At 38.5% G+C, this 14,496-nt stretch overlaps 1 protein-coding gene and 1 pseudogene across 1 annotated transcript; one reads left to right on the forward strand and one right to left on the reverse strand.

Moving 5' to 3' along the window:
- Positions 1-466: 466 nt before the first annotated feature.
- Positions 467-8,756, reverse strand: LOC148093013 (butyrophilin subfamily 1 member A1-like). The gene is made up of 4 exons (XM_087817229.1): positions 8,638-8,756; positions 7,620-7,681; positions 1,164-1,193; positions 467-999 (listed from the first exon to the last, which is right to left on the reverse strand). Exons 1-4 carry the CDS (start codon positions 8,754-8,756, stop codon positions 467-469), a joined length of 744 nt encoding a protein of 247 aa, XP_087673355.1.
- On the forward strand, positions 6,149-7,407 carry LOC148093014 (uncharacterized; annotated as a pseudogene).
- Positions 8,757-14,496: the final 5,740 nt, after the last annotated feature.

A 14,496-nucleotide genomic window follows, 5' to 3' on the forward strand; every position in this document is an offset into this window, starting at 1 on the left:
AGTTTTCACATTGTCAAAAACCCAAGCTCACCCTATCTTCTTTGCCATCCTTTCATTGACATGGTCAGAGATGTCCTTAGAGTTCCACCCATCATATGACATTAAAATCATCAGTAAGCAAAGACAACAAGAAGACACACAATTTTCCGTTCAGGACGCGTCCCAGAAATCATACAGAATAATTCAGTTTATAATCCCTTGGTCATTATTTTGTCACATTCAGCAGGGGAGGCTAGACAATATAAATTTTATGCTGCATAGGGTATAGTAATAAGAAGAGGAGCCCCTAGCTAAGGAAGAAGGGAAAATGATATCAAGGGCAACAGGCAGTCTGTGAGCCAGAGCTTCATCTTGAAAATGAAGCAGTAAGTAGAAAAAATCAATTTGTGGCTGGTGGGGAGAATTGTGATCATCTTTGAGGCCCAACATCATCATTGCTCAGGGAAGGGTAGGCATATGAATTACATCACCTCTTCTCCTGCACATCGACTATGGTCAAGGGGCCTGAGCCAGAGGACCAAAGTCTGAAAAGTGCTCTTAAGATACCATTAAATGTGTTCTGATGAAAGGTGAAAATATGGGACCCATCTGCCATGTTACAGAAAGATACATCTCCACCCTCATAATCCAGGAATATCCCCACATGAAGGGGTCTTTCCCTTAGAGTAAGACGAGTTTCTGGGGAGGTGACAGCCCAGTATTCCCCGTCATAGAGCCTGATGGCCCAGAAACCATTCTGGGGAGACATTGTGATCCCCCCCTTCCTTTTTACATTATCCCTACAGATTCCCAGGTCCCAGGAATGGCTGTCCCCAACCTCCACCTCCCAGTAATATTTCCCTGAGCTGATGCCCTGCCGACCAAGCACACAAGGAAGAGAGTCGAATCTCCTTGTGGAGCTGGGTAGATCTTGACAAGTTTCTGCCCATGTTACTCGTTTCCCATCTTCGGACAGCAGGAGGGCAGAGTGGGCAGTGTCTGCATCCAGGGTCACATTTACTGCAAAGACAAGTGGACCATCATATTTCCTGGAAAAGTGTCAGTAGCTTGGGCCAGAGGGCCTCCATTCTGTGAGGGTTTCTCTGGTCTTGGGTAGATCTACCCCATTACTCCTGAGAGTACCTCAAAAGGAGCAGGGTCCCTCTGTACCACCTTACACTCACCAGCTTTGGATTCTTCCTTCTTCCAATCTGCAAGAAACATATAAACATGAAAACCCACCACCTGAAAGATAAAGCTGCCTGTCTGCCCATTATATCTGAGTAGAATACCCAAGCACTAATTCAGGAGTGATAGCACCAGGGAAAATAGTTGTTCATGTGTTGGCATCACTCTTCACAACTGCTAAAGTCAGTCTGACTGAAGAGCTGCCTCATCCCTAGGTTCTCCATCTAACGTTTCCATGTGGAGATCGTCTATGACCTACTGAGGATGTTGGAATGGTAAATAAGGAATATTATATGTCTAACCAAATAACTTTTTATTCCTATGGTGTCCTTATCCTTTACCTACCCTCAAAGCATGATGTGAGATACAATATTTAAAAAACTGATATTTGCCTTTCTCTGACTAGATTATTTCACTTAGCATAATAATCTCCAGGTCCATCCATGCTATGGCAAAAGGTAAGAGGTTTTTATTTTTCACTGCTGTGCAGTATTCCACAAATACCATATGATCTCACTTATATGTGGAATCTAATGAACAAAATAAACTGACAAAGAAAGAGAAACAGAGACATGGATGCATGGACCACGTAACTGTCAGTGTGTGTTGGGGGGGGCAGGGCTGTATGAAAGAATGTGAATGGATGAGCTAAAGAACATATTTGCAAAACCCATAGGCACAGACTACAGTGTGGTGATGGTCAGAGGGAAAGGGGACAGGGCTTGGTGGAGATGGGCAAAGGGGGGCAGGGTGGGGACATTTGTAATAGTGTCAGTAATATAAATAAAGTGAAAGAAAACTGCTAAAATTTAATATTTTAAACACATTATTATCTGTTAAAATATTGAGTAATCTATTGATTTCAAGAAATGTATGTTTTGAAGTTTGTCTGATTTTCAACATATTCTATTGCACACAGTAGGTGCTCATTTAATATATCTTTGAAAATAGAATATTTTTCATCAGATTTCATTTCACTCACCGACATATGATGATTTCGTCCTGGCTGCAAAAGAACAAAACAGAAAACCATTCTTTTTTTATTTTATTTTCATCTTTTCTCTCAATGTCTTTTCCATTTATCTTTGGCTTTGTCATATTTCTGCTTCTGAATCATTTAAACTTTCTCTTTCTATACTATATCTTCATATTCCATTTTTTTTAAACATGACGATAAAATTCTGAGGTGAAGGATAGAAACAGGAAAGGTGCGAAAGGTGGGAGGACAGAGGAAGAGTGGAAGGAGTGTGCATAAATAAGGACAGGAAGGAAGGGGGAGATGAGGAAGAACTTGTGGCTTAGACATCAGAGAAAATTAATGAAATTTAGAAAGATAATGCTCTAAATGCTTGCTAAAGTGTATTTTATTATATTACTGTATCCAATTCTACTGCTATAGGGTTAGACTCTAACAAACAGAAGATAAGAGGCTTTGAGAGAAAGCATAACTCATAGGGCTGAATTGAGACTTCCTCTCATCACCTACTCATTGGAGCAAAATTAATTAGGATAGAAATGACATGATGAGACAAAGTAGATATGACTCCCTCTGGTATAATCAATAGCAATCATTTGCCTTTCTTGACCCTTCTACCTCTTTTCAAAATAAATTGCAAACACATGCAAAGACCGATATTGTAAAAAGTGATGAGAATACAGTAAAAGCATCCATCTGGCCAAAGCTATCTCCAGCACTACTCATGTGAAGCCTGCCACCTACATTAAAGAGATATATTCCCAAATACCATTCAATATAAAAAAACAAAAATATAATAGAAAAAGATTATTAGAAATGGGGAGTATTATACTTTCAGAACCATCGTAGCTTCTCTAGTCATTTACAAAAAAAATTAGAATATATATATATTTGAACATTTAAAAATAAAAAAATTATTCTGTATACATAAAAGAATTGCATTTTGTAGAATTAACTACTATACCAATAAAATGAGAAATATAAAGAATAAACACTAGGGTGGGTAAAAACTAAGCCAGGAAAAATTGTGTAAAATATTTGTACATTCCCTTTTTTTTCCCTTTTTTGTTCAATCATCCAACAATGCTGTGATTGCTGGGAGGAGGTGGTATGGGGAAGTGGAGTAGCATAAATAGTGATGGAGGGAGACTTGACTTGGGTGGTGAACACACAATACAATCTACAGATGATGTGGAATTTGCACCTGAAACCTGTATAATTTTGTTAACCAGTGTCACCCCAATAAATTATGTAAAAAGGCAAAGACAAATATTGGTATTCTTGTGAACCCCTAGGTAACAGGATCAAGGGCAGTGGAAACCTGAGCCTCATGTTTACACTTAACCAAAGAATGACATCAGAATTCACTCATCTCTGATAGGACAATGGATGGAGAAACTTACTCAGCAAGTTTGCTGACTACTTTCATCTCTTAGGGTTTGGGGAAGTATCAATTGCAGAGAAATGGGCCCAAACACATCACAGAAATACAGAGTTTGGATGATTTCCAGAAATGTATATGGAATAGAAAACATGTGTATATCAATCTAATGCTCTTTATCTCACCACTTCTTAGTGAAATTATAAGTCTCTGGAGACAAAAGAAGCCAGTGTTTTTAAGGGAGAAATGATATGAAATTAAAAAAAAAAGGAACAGATGAAACAGGAATGGGGAGAACTTAATATAGGAGAAGTCTATACACAAGAGTTGGGACTTTAAAAATTTAGTAATATTAGTATGATGATTATCTTTAAAAATGTTTGTAATCCCTTGTATGCCATTGTAATAACTGGTTATTATTTAACAGCGAAGGAGAGAAAGGGGAAACCAGATAATATAGGCATGCGATTTATACAACTTTGCCAAAACGCTGCATTTAACAGTCTCCAAGTCTGTTCTCTGTTGATTAATGGGGGAAGGAACTGGACAGAGGGTGTTTAGATGCATGCCCAGTAACATCTGAGTGAGGAGGGAAGCTGCTTACCAGGCAGTCACCTAAGCTGCTAGACCTAAGAGCCAGTCTGTGGCCAGCATAGGTGTGGCCACAGCAAGTGCGTGAAACCTGAATATTTAAACTTCCAAACAACAGAAGTTCTTTCTCTTCTCCCTCTTGGGACTCCTGTGGCAAAGGGATGCTCTTTAATCTGGTCTGAATGGACTTTAATCTGGCCTGAATGTTGAACCACAACTGGCTACAACATGGAATGGAAGGTTTGGACACTGGCCCTGCTTCTGGCTCTGCTGGAATCCAGCTGCACCTTTTCCAGGACTGCCTTAAGGGGCAGGGGACTCCAGAGCCTGAAAAATGTAACTCCACATTAATAAAATCTTCTTACATAGCTCATCCTCCCATGTGAATCTTAGAAAATTCATTTTCTGAGGATATCACAAGGACCTCATTCCTACTCCTGTCTGGGAAATCTGGCCCATTAATTCCTCCGGCATCACCTTAATAAGCAACTTTATTTAGACTTTTATTATTTGATAAATCAATTCTTATTATTGCAGCAGCTCTGTGGTAGAAAGTTGCTTCAAGCCCTGAATTAGAGAACACTGAGAAAACGCAGGGCAATTTCTGGGCACATTGATTCACAATATTTTTGTCCACCTAGGTAACAAAACCTAACTGCATTTGAGTTTCTATTTTAATGTATGCCTAAATGAGCTAACGTAAACAAAATCACTTGACAGGAAGGGAATTGTATTAACAGTGGAAGAGTTAAAGTCCATTAACCTATGTCTTCATTGGAGGAAATTTATACATCAAAAACTTTAAAAGTACAAAAGTTATCCAGGGCATTGTTAATAAATTCATATTTACAAAATGGATCTGTCCACACTGGTTGCAACAATAGATAAGTGAGAGGTAATATGGGAGAAACTGAATAACAAATGATGATGGCAAACTTCAGCTGATAAGATAGCAAAGAAAAATGATGAAAAAAATGCACGTTGGAGTTGAAAAATATGTTCCTTGAGAGCTGAAGACAAAGATACAAGAAAAAAATGAAGAAATGAGATACACAGTGAAATATGTTAATTGTACTTGCCTTTCTCCTGTCCATTCTCACCTGAAAAATAAAAGGAAGAAAGAACCAGCTCATTAAGAGTGAGAGTGCAAAGTCAGGAAGGACAAAAACGTGGAACCTTTTACCGTTTGCTCCATGGTTCCAGTTGATCCATATCTCTGATTCATCAAACACAGGCAACGTGGTTTTACATTTCCCCACCCTTGGTACAAAGGGAATGAACACAGTGACAGGAGATAGCACAACGAGAGGAGACAAACTAGGACATCTTCTGGGATGAGCTGCATCCCTCTCCTGTGCTTCATTGGGCTTTCTCCCTTTCTGAAGATAAAATGCAACCCTCTCACCTAGATGAGATAAAAAGTGATGAGGAAGTACACATGAAAACACCCATCTGCCCATGGCTGTGTCTGTGCCTATTGTCACGTGAAGCCTGCTCTATACATCAAAGAGGTATGTTACTAAATTCCACTCTGTTTGAAAGCAAATTTATAATTCAAAAATATCATTAGGGAGAGAAGGATGTTAAACCTTTAATGATTTTATTAGTGTTGCATGAAAAAAAATATTTTAGGCACATCCCAGGATAGTATGCTATATCATGCTATAAAATAAAATTTTGTAATTGAGATATATTATTAACGACCTTTTTCTTAAGTTGTACGTTCTACAAACATAAAAGAATTGCATTTTGCAGAATTAATTAGTTTGTCAATGCAAATGAAAAAAGTATAAGAAGAAGTACTTTGGTGGAAAAATAAAAAAAGAATCTTGAAAACTTGGGTCATATAATCAAAGGCAGTGGAAGTGTGGTCCTTGAGTTCACTGTCCATCAATGAATCACATCAGAATTTACAAGATCTCTGCTAGGACAACAGAAGCTTGGAGTCTTGTCTCATTTAATAAAGTTTGGGGAAGTATTGATAGCATAGCAATGGCCCTGCCAACTTGAATACTTAAAAAGGTCCTAAGTTAATGGACATTCTCCAGAAATATATGAATAGTAACCATGTGCCTATTTTCCTAATTCCCTCATCTCACAAAGTTTATAATGCAACTGTGGCAAGTCTCTGGAAGACAGATGAAGTCAATGTTGTAGGGAAAGAAAGGTATGGAATCAAATAGGGTGCAATGGTAAATGACTGAAGATAGGGAAACACGTGGAGAGAAGTTAATATGAAAGATGTTTATATCCAAAAAATGGGGATGAAAAATTAGACATCCAGGGGAAGGGGCAGCCAACAGATGGCATATAGAAGGGGCAGGGAATGGCAGAGACACCAAGAAATAAGTCATTGAAAGAGTTACTGAATACAGGGTTGTCAGAAAAATATACAAATGGTATATTTGGTATATTTAGAAGATCATCTGGAAAATAAAATAAAAACATCAGTGTAGAACTTCAGGCTGGTCCTGTGGAGCAAGGCCTCCACGGGGAGGCCTGATGTTCTGGGGTGCAGCAGGGAGTCCAGAGAGCAGCAGGCCTCTCTGACTGCAACCTGCCTGCTGCAGCCCCACAAGAAGGCCTGAAGTAGCTCGTTGGAGGTGGTGCGAAGGAAGATCTGGAGCATGCAGGAATGGGGGGTGGGGGGAGCTTGCAGCTGGAGCTAGACCAGGAGAGGAAGCCGAGGGAGACCGCTGAAGCCCATGTAGTTTCTCTGAACAGATGCATCCAGCTAATTGAGGAAGAGCTGGATTGAGCCCAAGAGCATCTGGCAATAGCTTTGCAGAAACTGAAGGAGTTTGAGAAGGCAGCAGATGAGAGTGAGAGAGTCAGGAAAGTTATTGAAATTCGAGCCCAAAAAGAAGAGAAGAAAAAGGGCACTAGGGAGATCCAAATGAAAAGGCCAAGCACATTGCTGAAGATGCTGACCCAAGTATGAAGAGGTGGCCAGGAAACTGCTCATCATGGAGAGTGACCTGGAACATGCAGAGCTGCAGGCTGAGCTCTCAGAAGGCCAAGTTCAACAGCTGGAAGATAAATTAAGGACAATGGAACAGACTTTGCAGAAGAGAAGTACTCTCAGAAGGAAGACAAATATAAGGAAGAGATCAAGGTCCTTTCTGACAAGCTGAAGGAGGCTGAGACTTGGGCCAAGCTTGCGGAGAGGTCAGTAACTAAATTAGAGAAAAGCACTGATGACTTAGAAGAGGAGCTGTATGCTCAGAAACGGAAGTACAGAGCCATCAGCAAGGAGCTGGACCAGGCTTTCAATGATGTGACTTCCATGTAAATGTTCATCCATCCTGTCTGCTCACATCCCTGCACTCATGCTAATATGATAATGCACCACTGCTTCCTTCTGTGTCTCCAGAATCTCCATCTTCACACCTTTCTGCTTACTCTCTCTGCACAACCTACGATAGCCATTGTTTTTTACATAGCCAAGTAGATTAAGTCTGTCTATACGAATCTTTTCCTTTTCAGAATCCATTCATTTCTCAATCTCTAAGCTAGTTTTTTCCCATGAAGCAGTGAACTGGGATATGAATGTCCTAAGCACTATCCTTTCAGGACATTAAACTAGGCTCAAGTGAAATTAAAAAGCCATGCAGTTGTACAGGAACTTCCCAAAGAACTATCAGAAATGGTTTTCTAAGATTCAACTAAATAAAATATGATCATTGTCAAAAAAGAAATATAAATGTAAGAACCCTAAAGTGTCAGATTACAAAGGCTCTAAGGGAGAGGAAGTTGATCCAATACAGCTATAAAATATCATCTCTGCCTCACTGTTAAGAATTGTGCAGAAATGAACCTTCTGCTGAGTAACTACATCTTTAATTTTCTGTTTATATAAAAGGAATTAAAATACTCCCAATAAACACCACAACTTGTGTCAAAGAAATAGGACATAAACAGCACAATATGAGTTTGGGAGTTAATGGCCCAGCTTTTACTACTGTGAGGTAGTAAGTGTTGTGGTAAATAGCCTTGTTCTCATGAGAATCTCGAATACATACAACTAATTTATACATTACTAACCAAACCTAAATGTTAAACTTATTCTGTGTCCAAATCCTAACCCAGAATGTTTCATAGGTTATAATAACCTGGCACTGTAATAATCTCTTCATTGTAATAATCTGTCACTGAATTTCGGATGAGCTGGAAGTTTCATGTTCCGGGCCCACCTGCCTTTCCTTTACCCATGCAGAAAAATGGTATCTTGAAGAGTGTGGCATGTGCCTGCTGCCTTGCAGCTCATAGAATCCCCGCAATACCCTGAGACAGGATGGTCGTCATGGAGACTGGAGACTTTCCCTCCTTTCTTCCCTCATCTGTACACGAGACGGCGGGTCAGACCATCAGTCTCCAGAGTCTTTTCCGTAAGACCTTAAATGTGGCCATTCTTTATGAAAAACTTGAAGCATCAAGTGTGATTAAATATTCCAAAAGATGCGTTTAGTTCAAAATTTGTTTTTCAATTTTATTCGTGGGTCATCTTAAAATGGACCCTTACCCAGAGGGCCCCTGTGATGCTATGGGTCCAGACAATGGGGAGCTGGGATCAGCCGCCCACAGGTGCAGCTGGCAGAGTTTGCATGTCTGCTTCTTGCCTGTTTCAAGTGCTGCTCTCATCTGTTAGTCTGGTTTTCCTTCTTTCCATTGTGCCACGTTTTTCTTTTTCTCTCACCTTTTCTCTTCATGCAGCTAAGTTTCTTTGCTTCACTTCTCCCAAGACCCCTTCATCAAGCTGGATGTTCCACCTCTGAGCTCAGCAGTTTGTCTCTCCTCCAGCTGACTCTGGCTCTCTAATTAGCGCCCTGCCTTAGGCCAGGCACACCTGTGCTTCCTATTGTACAGAAGCTCTTCACTTCAGTGTAACCTGTGTAAGCCACTTCTCTTTGCTATTCTTTTTACTTCACATTTTAGTTTCAACACTGAATAAAACTACAAAAATCTGCTTCATGCAAAAAAAAAAAAATCAGTGTATCATGAAAAGCAAGCATACAGGTAATTTTTTGGAAAATTTTTAACATAATGTTAAACATATTGGGGTGTAGACAAACACACACATGTATTTACAACATTCACACACAGTAAACATAACAACGGTGGCTGATGGATGCTCCCTTTTATCTAGAGAATGGTCTACAAAAAAAAAAAAAAAAAAAGGGAAAATTAGTGAATTTACTAAACTGAGGGGAAAAAATTAGGAATAATAATCCTGGTAGTAACCTTTTCAAAATATACATGACTACTTTAAATATTATTTAGGTTTTTATTACTCTGTGTGCTTGCTTTAATAAGGGTTTTGGCTGCTAATAAATTTATGTAACTAGTTCTCATTTTTGCTATAGTTCTGTTGTATAATGTAGCCCAAAACACCAAATCAGAGAATCTTGAACCGTTGCTCCTACAGAAATTACAGGGTTAGGTGCTCCTATACAAAACACCTTTTTTTTTTTGGGGGGGGGTCAATGGATGTATATACATAACCTTGTTTTATGTGGCTTTCTATTTCAATTCATGCCTCAATGAAGGTCATCTTTAGATATGGTGAAAGGAAAGAAATGAAGTACATATAAGTAAAGGGAGTTCAAAATCCAATGTCCTGAGCATTTTTTGGGCTAAATTTTCTCACCAGTCACTGAAAATGCTAGTGCGTCAGAGGTATATGATTAAAACAATGTACTTGGAAGAAAGCTGCACTTAGATAGATTGAAGAGACAGGACAATTCAGAGCACTAACAATGGGTAGAATTCTGGGGGGAAAATGACAACATTCAGAAGATAAGACAAGGACATGTAAAACTACGCATATGCTGGAGTAGAGGAAGATGATCCTTCATAGCTGAAGGCAAAGTTACAAGTAACAGATGAAACCAAGACAAGCCACAGAGGGAAATACATTAATGGAACTGACACTTTTTCCTGCACACTTATCAATAAAAAAAAATGAAAAAGAACCTAACCTGTGCTTAACACTGAAGGCAGAATGTCAAAAGGGGGAAGGGCAAAAGTGGAAACAGTTCCAGAGCTTCCTTCCTGGGTCACGCGACCCAGTTTCTGAGGCCGGGAAGCCCAGCGCAGAGGCTTCTCCCTAGGGAAAGGCTTCCTTCCATCCAGCCCTAAGGGCGAGGGACCAGACTGGAAATGGTGCCCTAGGAGGAGGAAGACAGGGCTTCCTCTGGGATCAGCAACAGCCATCAATGGTCTTGTGCAGGGCCTTCTAACTCTTTCAGAGTCAATTGCAAACATACACAAGAGAATTCCTTAAGGAGAGAGGAGGAAGCAAAGAGCAGAACACCCACTGTCCCAACCTGTGTGGCTGCGCTCAAGGGAGCCTGTGAAACGCACTAAAGAAATAGGTTCCTGATCCATCCCTCTGAAAGCAAATATACCCTTGAAAAATATCAGTAAGGAAAGAAAGGTGTTAAACTTTAAATATTTGTGTTGTATAAAATCCTTTTCGCGTATATTTTAATGTAATTGCTTCTCATATTATTCACATAAAAATTCAGAATTGATAGGTATGTTATCATTGACCTTTCCTTGTGATATAAAATCCTTCTACAAACATTTTAAAGGAATTGAAGTTTGCAGAATTAACAACCATTAATTAATAAAACCTCAAAGAATAAAGAACAATTAGTATCTTTAGAAAGAAAAAAAACAGAAAAAATTGTAAAGTATTTGAATACCTGGGACCACTTTGGAATATGTGCAAGGGCTGTGGAAGAATGAAACTCAAGTTCATACTCCGACAGTGAGTAGTGTCAGATTCTCAGTCTTTAAGGAACAATGCTTGAGAAACTGCCACTGGGAAGTCTGCACTTTCTCATCTCACAGGTGTGAACACATGACTGATGTCCTATTTTGGAAACCGTGTGCCTATTGACCCAATGCCCTTCATCTCACGAAATTCTTAGTAAAATTATGGCAAGTCTCTGGAAAAGAGAGAACAAAGGGGGAAATGGTATGAAATCGGAAAAAAAAAGAATTGGGAAAGCACAAAATGTGTAGGTAAACTCAAATGGAGAGAAATTAATATGGGACCGATCCATAATTGAAATATTGGGGGGAAAGACCAAGCCAACTGATGGCACAGAGATTAAAAGACAAAGAATATTAAAGATACCAAAAAATCAATCAACTTAGAGAGGCATGGGGAGCAAGAGATTGTCAGAAAAACTACCAATTTTTCTTGAGGCCCTTCTGAAAAACAAAAGGAAAAAATCAATGTAAATACCATGCCAAAGAAGCATGAAAAAATTCCAATTAAATCTATCAGGATGCAGATAAACACACAAATACATTGCACGCACACACACACACACATTGGCAGAGAGCTCCCTTTGTCTGGAGAATATTTTGTAAAAAAGTGAAAAGAGGCGTAAAAGGAGGGAATTTACTGAATTGGAAAAAAATTTAGGAACATTATTTCTGATGTTATCTCTAAAAAGTAATCTTGATCTTTTGACATTATTCACAGTTTTATTGTTTGGTTTTTAGGTTAGTAAATTCTTTGCTGTTACTGTATCTCATAACTTCTATGGTGGTAGCTATGTTGCATAAAGTAGCCACAAACCTGGAATAAGGGCTCTTGAACCTCTGCTTCTCAAGAAAATAAAAGGTTAACTTCTGCTCACCTCTTGCCTCTGGTCACCATAACACTGTTGCCTTTGTTTTGAGTTTTGTTTGTGTTTCTTATTTATTCATTTGTTGCTTGAAGCTTCATATTCCATGTGTCAGTGAAATCATATGGTTTGTGATTTTTTTCTGGCATTATTTTAGGATGATATTCTCAAGATCCATCCATATTATCACAAATGACAGTATTTCACCTCCCAAGAAGAAATACAAATGGCCCACAGATATATGAAAAGATGCTCAACTGCACTAGCCATTAGGGAAATGAAAATCAAAACTACCATGAGATACCAACTCACACCATTAGAATGGCTGTTATGAACAAATCTAATAATAACAAGTTTTGGAGGGGCTTTTGAGAAAAAGGGATCTCATTCACTGCTGGTGGGAATGTAAACTGGTACAGACACTATGGACAACAATATGGAGGTTCCTAAAAATACTAAGAAGAGCAGTGTTTTATGACCAAGAAAGCCTTCTTATGGACAGCTACCCAATAAAAGTCAAAATGTGTATCCCCAGTGATAAATTCACTCCTATGTTCACTGTAGCATTATTTAAGGTGGCCAAGACATGGAAACAACTGAGGGTACCTTGAAAAATGATTGGAAGAAAGATGTGGTATATACATAAAATAGAATACTATTTAGTCACAAGAAAAGACTTTTATTTTTACCAAGATCTCTTACTGCTGCTAAATATATATATTCAATTATTATATTGTGGTAACTAGTTATATAAAATTGCCACAAACAATAATTTATAGAATCCTGAGCTACAGTTCCTATGGGTCATGCAGATTGACCAACAGGTTCCTCTATTCAAAACACTTCACCAACTGGTTAATACATAACTTTATTTTATGTGAGCCTGTTTTTAATTCCTGAGAGAATAAAGATTACCTTTACAAATTCAGAAGAAAGGAAGGGGAATGAAGTATTAAATAGCAGTAAGGGGGTCTACACGAAATGTCCTGAAGCCATTTGGACAAAACGTTCAGGTCAGGAACTTTAAAAATAATGACACAATCTCACTTATATGTGGAATCTAAAGACCAAAATAAACCGATAAAAAATAGATCATGATATAGAAGCATGGAACAGACAGACAAATCACAGAGGGAAGGAGAGGGTGGGGGAGGTGGGTGGGGAGAGATTAACCAAAGAATTTATATGCATGTTTGCATAACCCCTAGACTCAGATAAAAGTAGGGTGAAGGCTCAGGTGAGGAGGGCATTGGGTGAGGAGAAGCTGTCAATAGGGAAAAAAGGGGACATCTATAATTCTTTCAACCAAAAAGATAAATTTTAAAAAATAGACAAATTTTGCAGGGAAGTAAATACAAAATGAACTTGTCGGAAAGGAAATGTTTGCATAAGTTGCATGGACAAGACAATAAAACAAATGACAACAGAAAAACTGAATAACAAATGAAGATGGGAAACTTCAACTGAAATCACAACAAAATGAAAAAATGATGTAAATTTACTCATATATGTTGGAGTTACGGAAGATGAACGAGAGCAGATAAAAAATGCAAAATAAACAGTTGAAAATTATTAAGTATAAGTGAAATATATTAAGGAGACTCGCCTTTACCCTGTTCACCCATATTTGGAAAAAAATAAAGGGATAAAAAGGTGTTCAAACAAAATGAGGGCACAGAGTCAGAGGAGAGTACCATTGGATTCCCTTCCACTGCTCATTCCTTTAATAAAAATCACCCATATTTTTAAGAAACGGAACCAAAGGTCCCTAAGTCCATGTAACAAGGAGAAGCAATATTATTCCTTCTCTTCATAGGCATTAGTGAAAAATAAATCAGAGGGAAAGTGAAATTGTGACTGACATAAATTAGAACTTCCTCTGGGGCAATCAATATCAATCTTTGCTCTGGCTTTGCGCCTTTCACTTCTTCAGATGAAAATGCCAAAAGGCACACAGACCTGAGACAGATACTTAAAGTGTGATGACAAAGCCTTTAGTCAAAATACACAGCTTTCAGAACCTGGTTCTCTAGCAGTAATCATATGAAGCCCACTTAGACACAGTAAAGAGATCTGATCCCACTTTCCATTTGTCAGTAAACAAAACAGAATGGATACAACACAATAGAAAATGAGGATGTGAAGCTTTTAGTGACTTTAACAGGGCTCTATGAAAAATCTTTCGGGATCATTCTATGAGAACTAGGTTCTCCTGTCATTCATGTAGACAATTCTGACCTAAGGTATATTATAAATCATCACTCCTCAAGATATTATATTCTTCTGCAAATGTTTAAATGTATTATGTTTTTTCATAATTAATAACTGAGTAAATAAAAAGCAAAAGTGTAAATTACTTTTAATATAACTGGTAGGAAGAAAGCCAGGAAATCGTCTGTAAAATATGTGTATAAAAGTGAAAACTCGGGTAATATGACCACGATTGCAGTGCGAGGTGAAAGAGTGAGAGTCAAGGTCACACTTTTCCAAAGAATAACTGCATATTTGACACAGTGTTTGACAGGTCAATGGAGAGAGAAAGTACGCTCATCCAATGGAGAATTATCTCTCATTTCTCAAGGTTTCAATACAATGGCCCCTTGAACTTGGCAATATTGCAGAGGTCCTAATTTAATGCTTATTTTACAGGCAGTAAATATGGGGTGGAAATCATGTGCCTAGTAGCCTAATCCTCTCCATCTCACAAGAGCCAGAGTGAAAACACGACAAGCCCCTGG

Source organism: Miniopterus natalensis, chromosome 5, assembly GCF_054644295.1.
Source record: "Miniopterus natalensis isolate mMinNat1 chromosome 5, mMinNat1.hap1, whole genome shotgun sequence".
In the NCBI taxonomy this organism is placed as follows: Eukaryota; Metazoa; Chordata; class Mammalia; order Chiroptera; family Miniopteridae; genus Miniopterus; species Miniopterus natalensis.

Coding starts and splice junctions, on each gene's coding strand:
- LOC148093013 (XM_087817229.1), bottom strand. CDS start 8,756: ATGAGAGCAGCACTTGAAACAGGCAAGAAGCAGACATGCAAACTCTGC. Junction 1,194..7,619: donor GGAAAAAACTAGCTTAGAGA/TTGAGAAATGAA, acceptor ATATGTTTCTTG/CAGATTGGAAGAAGGAAGAA. Junction 1,000..1,163: donor GAAGGAAGAATCCAAAGCTG/GTGAGTGTAAGG, acceptor TTGTCTTTGCAG/TAAATGTGACCCTGGATGCA.